This window comes from Borostomias antarcticus (assembly GCF_949987555.1).
Source record: "Borostomias antarcticus genome assembly, chromosome: 7".
Taxonomy (NCBI): domain Eukaryota; kingdom Metazoa; phylum Chordata; class Actinopteri; order Stomiiformes; family Stomiidae; genus Borostomias; species Borostomias antarcticus.
The window spans coordinates 7,125,784-7,136,699 of NC_140240.1; the positions used below are offsets into that span (position 1 = coordinate 7,125,784).

The 10,916-nt window shown below is 44.9% G+C and overlaps 2 protein-coding genes across 2 annotated transcripts; one reads left to right on the plus strand and one right to left on the minus strand.

The window, feature by feature from the left end:
* Nucleotides 1–250: 250 nt before the first annotated feature.
* On the minus strand, nt 251–8,246 carry rpn2 (ribophorin II). Its single transcript, XM_084441212.1, has 17 exons — nt 8,205–8,246; nt 7,419–7,606; nt 6,534–6,629; nt 6,237–6,412; nt 6,004–6,079; nt 5,637–5,771; nt 5,306–5,482; nt 5,072–5,190; nt 4,773–4,878; nt 3,665–3,756; nt 3,451–3,565; nt 3,124–3,318; nt 2,932–3,018; nt 2,723–2,818; nt 2,369–2,444; nt 2,135–2,264; nt 251–861 (listed from the first exon to the last, which is right to left on the minus strand). Exons 1-17 carry the CDS (start codon nt 8,215–8,217, stop codon nt 846–848), a joined length of 1,893 nt encoding a protein of 630 aa, XP_084297338.1. The 5' UTR covers nt 8,218–8,246; the 3' UTR covers nt 251–845.
* Nucleotides 8,247–8,902: 656 nt separating this feature from the next.
* LOC311311326 (transcriptional regulator Kaiso-like) lies at nt 8,903–9,906 on the plus strand (the record flags this gene model as incomplete). The annotated part of the gene is made up of 1 exon (XM_084441006.1): nt 8,903–9,906. One exon carries the CDS (start codon nt 8,903–8,905, stop codon nt 9,647–9,649), a length of 747 nt encoding a protein of 248 aa, XP_084297132.1. The 3' UTR covers nt 9,650–9,906.
* Nucleotides 9,907–10,916: the final 1,010 nt, after the last annotated feature.

Here is a 10,916-nt window from a genome sequence, read left to right on the forward strand (position 1 = left end):
CCAGTCAACCGACACCGTTTTTTCCTTTCCAGAGAATACCTTTTTTTCCCATTAATGCCTAATGAAGATCTACACACACTTCTCCACATACTTATGAAAGACACTTATGCTAAAGTGCTGCATAACTTTGTTTTCACAATAAAGCAAGATTTGATACAATGTGTTTCAATTAATTTTATGTCCAGGAGAAAAAAATGCTTTGGCCATTATTTTCCAATTCTAAAAAATAAAAATACAACGCACAAAGTAATCCTTATCCTTATTTTCTTTATTTCCGTTCATTAGAAAACATGTGTTCCCGGAAATGCTCATCAACTCTTTTCTTTAGTTTGACACATTAATGCATTTAATTGAACAAGCACATCTTACAGGCATGGTTCCTGCCCTGATCATGTCGATGATACTTTCAATGCACTTTAAATATACTTTATGAAATTGTATGTCAACTTCTGGTACACTGACAGAAATGTTGATGCAACGTGACGAGATGAGCATTGACAAACGGGAATGTACAAAAAACAAAACAATCCATCCCAATTTCATAATGTAACCACAAAAAATAACAGCCCATTGTCTTAAACTGACATTCTTAAAACAAAAATCACAGGAAAATGAAGTGCAAGGATTGTTAGCTTCACAGCCCTCAGTAGGAGTATCTTGTGTCAGTGAGCATTAGCCACTTTAAGACACCATGATATCACATTTACTTTCAAGTGGAAAAAACTTTAATTGCATTGTCAATTGGATTCATGAAATATGATGCCATTTTGACTGTGATTTTTATGTGTCCTTAATCTTGGAGAACTAAAGATGGATCATCTTCAGTCTTCTCTTATGTTCTGTCTTCATTTGTTTGCAATTCTACAAGAGGAAAAACAAAAAGGTTTTTTTTTTTTTAGTCATCACCCAGCTGAGAAATGCAAGCAATCATCTAATGTGTCCAAACAAATCCCTGGATACATTTATCATCTCAGTGGAGAATCAAGTCATGTGAGAATTCATGTCTTTCAAGCATAAAGATGCTGTAAACAGACTTCCTCAGCAAACTCACATGGACTGCATGAAGAACAAGGATGATTATGATAAATGTCTGTGTGTGGGGTAATGTAAAAGCATAGCTAATGATGTCACCTCATGCACAATGGTACAGTGAAACAGTGTAACCAACAATATCAAGGACTCATCCATCTTAACAGGTTAGAGAGCTAACATGGAGGTACTGGGCTATGTGTCAGCATGGAAAAGACGGCCAGATAAGTTCATGGTGAGATGGTGAGTGAGTGAGAGGGGCTGGTGGGACATCATCATCACATGGGAAAGTACACAGAGTGAGCACCACCACACAGTCATGCACAAGGCAGGCCTATGGGGATGCACTGAGATGCAATCCATGGGGATGGCCTTACTTCAGCCAGGGAGACTGGTCATTTGTTACACAAGAAAAGAAGCCTTTACCGCAGGCTCCTATACTTTGCCAATCTACTACTTTGCTCTGCAGCAATCCTGAAAGAGGAGTAAAGAGAGAAATACAATAGGGAGAGGAAAGGAGGGTTAAGGAGACAGGCACTAGCTAGAGAAGACATTTGATAGTTAGCTAGAGAGAGAGAGAAATTTAGCCAAGCAGAAATAAGAGGATAATTACATCATTGCTGATAGTACATTCACAACAAAGTTCACATGAAAGTACAGAACAATGACTAAGTGGACTAAGCGAAAACGGACAGTGGGAGAAAGGTAACTGCACAGCAAAACTAAGCAATTACAGCGCGGCGTCTCCAGCCAGTGACACACTGAAAGCCACCTCTATGGCCTTTCGAGAGCTCTTCGTGTTGATGGCCTTGATGGAATGGCCCATTCAGTTCCTCCCCCACACTGGTGAGCCCCTCTAGAAGCCCCGGCTGGCCTGAGCCCTGGAGTCTCCGCTCCTCTGGCAGCCCAGGCCACAGGCCTCTGGGGACACACCAAGGGCCAGCCTGACAGAGTGGGCCCTTACACACCAGTCAAAAACAGGGATATGAAGTGGCAAGAGGCTCCCAAAGCACCACAGTGGTTCTCATCCTGAAAGGGCCAATCCTTCTCCCTGTGGTCAAGAGCTCTCTATAAACCACATGATGCTGCAAACCAGAGGGCATACCTCTTCACTGCTTTTTGGGCCAGCATGCGATTGCCAGCCAGGAAGGTGAAAGTGCCAATGATCGCCAGATACTTCAGAGTCTGGAACATGTTGAGGTGAGTCCAGTAGACGTACATCAGACCCAGCATGGCTGAAACACAATACATTGTGTTAACAAAGGGTAAAATATTAACTGAGAACAGGAACAAGTGTGATGGAAGTCCCTTCATGCAAGACTCCAACCTCAGTACCCACCTGCGTGACCAATGTGGAAGAGTACTGAGCTGGGAGATAGGCTGAAGTTGGAGATGTTGGCCCCCAGTTTGAGCCACTGGACAGACATGAGGGGAACAAGTGGATGTTATTCATAGATATGGCAATGATCGTGACAGTATAAAACAAAACAATAGGTCCGCAAATAAAATGGTTTTCCATGTAACACACAATGCAGTGATCAACACTTCAAACATAAATAGCAAAGAGTACCTAGCATTTGTTATTTCAAATCAAAACAGGCACAGTAATTAAAAATCCAGGGTCTCATTGTGAAAAGCCTTGCTAGAGAGATATTAACAGTAGCATATGAGAAGCAGCAAGACTGTCTCTCACCAAAATAAGCAGCAGGAGGAAGGGTGAAAGGATCAGGGCTGTGAAGGTGTTGGACACCACAGTGGGAGGCTTCTTCTCTGGTTCCCGGAACAAGTGCTGCAGCATGGGAGGACATTATTCAACTTATGTAGGGATGAGAGATTTAAGTATGGGATTCACTTTAAAAAAAAAAAAAAGTTAATCTATGTGCCTCTGCTTGACTTGTTTACCTGGATATCTGGTTTGGGCACATATAGAGTCTTAGCCTGGATTGTGGCTGGGGCCTCCTCATCAAGGAACTTCAGAACAACATCCGCCTAATAAAAACAAAATCCTCCATGAACATTGCAGTTCCCAGTACATATAAATATTAAGTCGCCAGTTAACTCAACTTTGCTTTTCTTTAAAATAATTTAACTTACCACGCTCCACAAGATTGGGTTGTCGAGGGTAGCATCCCCAACAATCAGGTGGAGTGCATAGGTTCCAGACATGGAGTCAAACTCAGATTTCCTCTCTGCTGTGTCCAGCTCAAACTTGTAGAGGTTCTTACTGTCTGGCTCAGCCACAAACACAACCTCTTGACCTGTTTTAGGATTGTGCAGCCTGACAAAGGTCTGGGAAGTGAGAAGAAAAAGTCAACAAAATACTATTGGGTAAATCTCTGGTAAAATATGTGAAGTTAAATGAGGTAAACAATTAGAATTATAGCATTCCTTATGGAAATATGAATTGGGATAACTAGAAACCTGGTGTGGTGTGAGCTCGACTCCAGTGTTCACATCAACCAACTGGAAGGACATGGCAAAGTTCTGGTGGCTGTCAGCTGTGAAAGAGGTCTTGGCTTTGAAGGGGTATTCAACCCTGGAAAAGAGAAGCAGTCTGAATACTATGCCATCTAATGCCGTGCGTGACCAACAAGGGTGGTCCTCAGGAGCTTCATACAAGAGTCTGGGCTCTGACCTGGTTGTTTTGGTGCCGATGCTCTGGTCTTTATCAACGACAGACAGATCCATGTTAGTGATGGCTACTTCTGTGGACACCTTCACTTTCAGCTGGAGAGATGACAGAGGAGTGAAAAAACATTAATGAAGTGGATTTCACATGCTAATTCCAACTAAGTGGCGTGATTACTGTCACAGCTGATTACTGTCACAGCTATGCAGAAAATAATAGCTGCTGTTAGTAGCTAAACAAATGATAAGGGCCACACAATGGTCCTCGCCAGGGACAATTACATTAGTCAGTCATTTAGCAGACACTTTTATCCAAAGGGACTACAATAATTGCATTTAACGTAGGTAGTCATTGTAGCACTACTCGCCAGAACTCACAAGTGCATCTCCTTTCTAAACGAGCGTAATCTACAGTAGTGCTTAAGACAGCACTAGGAGGAGCAAGACCAGCAAGACACAAATAGGTGCTTAAGAGGAAGGGTATGGGTAATACTTCTTGAAGAGGTGAGTTTTGAGCCTGCAGCAAAAGATGGGCAGCGACTGTGCTGTCCTGACGTCAGTTGGGCATTTCATTCCACCACCACGGCGAGGACAGAAAACAGTTGTGCCCGGGTTGAAAGCCCACTAGGGCCTTGGTAACGGGGAAACCAATCGCCTCGAGGCAGCAGAGCGTAGTGTTTGGGCAGGGGTGTAGGGCTTGACCATGGTCTGGAGGAAGGAGGGAGCTGTTCCTTTCATTGCACCGTAGGCTAGTACCAGAGTTTTAAACTGGATGTGAGCTGCTACAGGGAGCCAGTGTAGAGAACGGAGAAACTAAGTTGTATGGAAGCACCCAGAATTTGGATGAACAACAGGCGAGCTGCAGCTTTCTGGACAAGCTCCAGGGGTTTAATGGCTGATGACGAGGCCCCAGCAAGGCCAAAGAGGCACCTGACTTGCCAAGCTTAAGTTAGAACAGTTCTTTATCATCAGGACCTACTAGCAGCAGAGCCTGCTACATACATACGCAACTACAAGTCACTATTGATGGGTGAGTGTACAATAAGCCCAATCATAAGGACCATTTCCATCAAATGCACAGGGTTACAAAACTCTTGAATGTCAAGCCAGCTTACCTCAACTTGATTCGCAACCAATCTGCTGTCCCCTGTCACCGCAACAGTGAACAGGTAATATCCACTGGCTGGCTGGCTAGACAAGAAGTTCATCTCGAAAACGCCACTGTAAAACAGGTAGAGAGACTTACAATACTGCACTTACTGAAACACTTCACTGTAAAATAAATAAATAACACAAAGGAATAATTGATCACATATATCGTTATTGATCTACTAGAGATCGCTCGACTTTTAAGCTGACGAAAATCTATTCTATTAAAGAATTCAAATAGACATTCTTCGAACGACATGCTTACTCTCGCAAGCTGAAAGGAGCCTGGCTGAGGATGACGCTCTTGGAGGCCGACGCGTAAACAGACTCCGCCACCACACTGGCCGAGGAGAGGGGCTGTGAGAGCACGTCTGTGACCAGAAGCTGTGGAAACAAGACGCGGAGAGACATGGCCGGTGACACACAGACAGATCAGTGTCCAGAGAAAGGAACATGTGGACGACACCATTGCTCATTAGTGGATCGGTCTGGGGTGTACCTGGAGAGTGGGCTGGCTGTGGGACACAGTGGCAGGCCCCTGGGCGCTGACGATGACCGGTACATGGAAGCGGTTGTTGGAGAGTGCGGCAGCAGCACAAGCAACACTGAAGGCCTCGGAGAGAGAGTCCCACGACTTCTTGCTGAAGACTGAGTTCACCAGCTGGATGACCTGGTCCTGTGTGGAGATTATGTTTCTGTTACGTCAGAATCATAATAAATTGCTAGCGATAATATGTGGGACTTATTACTCTGGAATGCCAGTACAAATAATCAAAGAGAGAAATATCATTACAGACTGTGATAATTCCCACACCAACATGATAGTTTACCTCCTTCAAAGGGGGCTCCATATCTACGTGGTCTGACAGAGAATAAGCAGCAGTCACAAACAGGGCAGTTGCCTCTAGGCCTTCCTCAAACTGCAGGTAAACTCCACCCAAATCATCCAGGCGTGCAGCCAGATCCTGAGAGGGAGAGCAAGGTCAAAACACAATGCACAATCTATGTCTGATCAAAAAACGGTTTACATGTAAGCCTGATCACACAAACTCCAAAACAACACATCAATCAGAAAACATCCACATTAAATGTAGTCCAAGCCAGTAGTGTTTACTCCAACCATGGGAATAGGGTTTCTTTCAATTCTGATGTGTTGAATTGTGACACAGCACCACCTGCTGGAGTTGTGAAACTTACCTCGATCTCCTCCAGGATTCCTCCGAGCTCTGCCTGCTGTGAGAGTCGAGCAGCGGTCTGCAGAGCCAGGGTGATCCTGTCCAGGGAGAGAGATGGAAAGAAAACAGCCACTAAATCAACCAATCAAGCTGTTTTTATATTGAACATGCAAAGACTTCCTTTGGAGATTGGTATGATGAATGGACATGACAATACAGAGAGAACATGTACGACATAATATTGATAATACTCACGCCAAAACATTATCCTCCTTGGTGATGCGGGCTGCCAGGGCACTCACCACTTCCTGTGATGCAAGAGGCAGCCCAAGAGAGCTGAGAGCACTTACAGCCCGATGGATCTGAGTCACAGTGGAATCCTCACTAACTGCTGCCAGAAGAATGTCGCGCGTCTCATTAGACACTGGGATCTTAACAAGTGGAGTGGGAGAGAGCGCGAGAGCATATTAGGGACTTGGCCTAGGCTTATGATACACCATGCTACACGCATACCATTTAAAGTGTGAATGAACAGGTACATCTGGTAGCTACCTCACATGCTGAAATGGCCTGACTGGCCTCGGCAGCAAAGAAGAGTGAATCAACACTGGTGGGGTCAAGTTGGGACTTCAGGAACTGGCATGCATCCTGAAAAAGACAAGGATTACAGTCAAACTGCCCATGCAAACCAAGGCTGGTCATGCTATACAAATAACACATTGTACAATTCCAAGACAAGTATAAATAATTACCTCTGCCCCAGCGAAAGCTTTCGGTGGCATGTGTTTGTTTGTCTGTTAGCAGGATTATGCAAAAACTACCAGACTGTTTTTTATGGAACTCTGTGAAAGGGTGTAGTAGCATGGGCCAACTTAGAACTTATTAAATTTCAGAGAGGATCCAAATCATGGCACAGGTTCACAAGCTGTTTCCTGGTTTGTTCATTCCCCTCCATTCAGTCTGGTAGTTTGGATTTTGGACTAGGATTACGCAAAACTTGGAGCAACTTAGAACTCATTACATTTTGGAGCAGATCCGAATCACAGGGACGGGTCAACGAGCCGCCCAAACACAGCCAGCCATTCTACCTCCATTCATTTTTTAGACCAGGTTTACGCTTAAACTACCAGGCTGATTTTTATGAAACTTGGTGGAGGAGTGTAGCACAGGTAAACTAACAATCCATTAAATTCTGGAGAGGATCCGAATCACGGGGCGGGTCCATGAGCCGCTCCAAACACAGCCAGGCTGGCCATTCACTTTTTTGGATTAGGATTAGGCAAAAACTACCTGACCTCTTTTCATGAAACTCGGTGGAGGGCGGTAGCCTTGGCCAGTTTAGAACCCATTCAATTTTAGCACGCAGAGCCACGAAATGCATTCATGGGCGGAGGTCTGTGCTCTCTGAGCACCATTTCTAGTTGTTCATTTACTCACACTTTCATCAGCAATGGAGGCTCTGAGTTTACTCAGACCGACAATGGAGTAGTATGCTGATTCAAGATCAGTGAAGGGCTGCCTCAGGAGGTCTTGAAGTCTCTCCACATCAGACAGAGAGAGGTAATGTGATGGGGTCAGGCCCTGGGCTCCAAGAGCCAGGGTAAAAAACACCAAGCTGAGTAACCCTGTGGACACAGAGAGAGAGTGTCATGTAAGATAATAAGATAAGATAATAGATAGATAGATAGAGACACTTCACATATTTGAGCTTTCAACACAGCCCATGTTATACTATATATATTTATAAGTCCGGTAGGAAAAGAACCATGTATAGCTACCAATTGCAATTGGTCCGGTTACAATTGCTAAGATATTTAGCTATCCAACGTTACACATGCACCCACTACTACATGCACTTCGATGGTGCTTTGCAATCTAGCTAGCTAGCTAGCTACACCTTACCAAGCAGCACATTTCAACCTGACGTGCATAATCGTTCTGTATTGGGCTACTAATACAGTTACTAGTTTGCATGTCTTGTCAGATATTATCTACACTACCGTTAACGTTAGATAGCTAACTAATGACAGCTGAGGCGATCTTGCTAACAAGCTAGCTAACGTTAGCTAACAAGTTGGCTTGCTACCTGCAAGCCTATTTAACGTTAGCTTCTTGTGATCCTGCCACATTAAATATGGAAATTCCATTGCATCCTCTATTTTAACATGTAAAGATTCCAGGTATCCTTTCAATATCGTAGACCATAAGACAAATAATACTCACGGAGCTGTGCCATGTCTTGCCGTCTAATGCAGCGTCACCAAAGACCGACAATTGTTTCCGGGTCCGGGATGTAAAAGCAATACTATTGTTTCAGTCGTCGGGGAGGGACTCAGTACGATATCTAATATTTTACCGATAGATATCAGAATATATGGTATTAAACCGCATCAAACTTCCCTTAAATACTATAGTACATTAAGATGGATGTTTTTCAAATGGTCTTCACAGTGCCAAATCTCATTCCGGTATTTAATATCGCTAGTTACCCCTCGACTTCAATTGGTTTCAACCAACGTCAGATCGATGAATTACTATTTCGGTGCACTGTTGCAGCTTAAATAACAATTTGTGTGCATTAATTGTAAATTATCTGTGATCGGTTTATACATATAATATCTGCACTGTGGTGTGCACACTTTGAATGACTGTTTTCAAACATTGCCGGGTTCATCTCTTCCCGGGTCTCTCCGGGAGCCACAAAAGGGGGCAGGCTCTCGTCGACTTTGTGTCCGTTTCTCATTGGTCCTCATCAAGCGGGCTGTCCTCCATTGACAATTTTGTACTCGTAGCCAGAAAGAGCAGGCCACAACATCTCGACAACGGTCTTTCAAAATAAGGCGTTAGAAATCTCCCTGCAGTACTATGCATTAGGCATTAACGTCCCCAAATCAGTCATGGCTGCAAAAAAAACACTAGATATGGCCTCAGAGATCGACTCTCCCTGTCATGACATCGTGCCCATGCAAGAAGACCAAGGGGCGGGGGACTCTAAAGGAAGGAAACGGAAGAAATGTCTCATGTGCACCCCTCTCAGACCCTTTGGAGCGGCTCCTGACTCACCACAAGGCGGCACAAGCAAGAAAGTAAAAAAAGAGCAGGAGGATCACTATGAGCCCAGGAAGACCTTCACGTGCAATGTTTGCGAGCGTTCGTACGTACATACGGCGAGCCTCAAGCGTCACCTCAACACCCACTCCTGGGAGAAGATGTACCCCTGTCAGTACTGCGACCAAGTGTTCGCCCTGGCTGAGTATAGAACGAAACACGAGCTCGCCCACACAGGAGAGAAGAGGTACCAGTGCCTGCTGTGCAACAATACGTTGGTAAACTACAGCCTGTTGATCACTCACTGCAGACAGGTCCACAACACGCACCCCTCGGGGAGGAAGGAGAGAAGGAGGAGGAGGGTGGATGATGGGAACGACACCGTGTACCGTGTGCTTCCGTGTAAAACCCTGAAGCTGCAGTCCAGAGACTGTTTTACTGACATCAATGAGGAGGGCATAGTGAATATTACCCCCAGCAGGGGACACCTGGCTGACCACGGTCTCCAGACCCCTGGTGCTTCCACTCGTCCCCGCGTCCATGCCCAACCAGGGTCCCACGCTGACCCTCCCTCTCCCTGTGGCGCCGAGTTTGAATTTATCATACCAGAGACATACTGAGCAGGATGGCACCCTCATTCACCACTCTGTACCTAGTCTGGGGCCTTTCTCGTTCGGTGTTATTTCGCTGGTCTAGAGCGGAAGCATATTCATCCGGTCTGGACCGGAAGAAGAACAGTTGTTGTAATGTTTTTACTGTAGGCTGCACATGGTGAAGTTTCGAGTAGATAACATTCGCGATGGCATCACCAGGCATAACACCAACGAAAGATGCGAGGAGAACTACCGGTTAAGGAAAAATAAAGCAAGCGGATGTTGGAGGCGGGCTCTACAGGCTCGAGCCGGATGACGGGGCGGGCTTAAGGCAGTGAAGTAAATAGACACCAGGCTCTCCTCCCCGAGGAGAGACTGGTGACGCGAGGCTACTCTGTATCTGTGATCTGCACGTTTTCAGAGGGCCCCTCCCCCTTTGAGTCATGGCACTTTTATATAAAAACTTTGAATTGTGTTTTTGGGTCCATATCATGTTGTCCTTTAAAGTTGATATATATTAGGATGCAACTACCTTATGATGGTGTTATAATTGTATTTTCAGTCTCTTGTCCTTATGTATTTTCTCCCACATGTGTTAAATATAATAGGCTCTAAGTGAAGGTGTGCCAATTGTGGTGATGTAGGCTACTTTGAATGTACATAGGAAGTGACTAGATAGGTGATCACAGAGATTTATGTTGGTAGTTGAGAAGACTGATGGGCTGGTGGGAAAAACTGTGAGTGTGCCCAGACGATCCAGTAACATCTACTAGACGGAAGCCGTGAGAACAGCCCATGGCATGGGTGGCTGTAGTCTAATGACTTTCCTCAGGCATCATGGCTTTGCACAGAGGGGAGGTGTCAGCTGATAATGCAGTTCACTGTCTCCACCACCCTCTGGGGAGCTTATTACGATAAAGATATTATCACTATGCAGTATCCTGTGTGTGTGTTAGGTAGTGTGATGGACACTGGAGGATCAGATGCAGACATTTTGCAGGGATCAACAAAACTAGGGTGGTGTTAAACATCCTCAGGAAGATCTGGAGCTCCAAAACCATCTCAACCTACACCGAACTACACATCTTCAACTCCACAACGTGAAGCAGGTGATGCTGTACAGATCTGAAACATAGAGAACCAAACAACCAGACAACAAACATTCATCAACTGCCTTTGAATACATTGTTAATGGCCGATGCTCCTTGGAGAAGCCATGTGTGTGTATTGGGAATCGGAATACATTTCTGTGCATAATATGCACTATGCAGTGATGAGATCATTCACTCAAAAT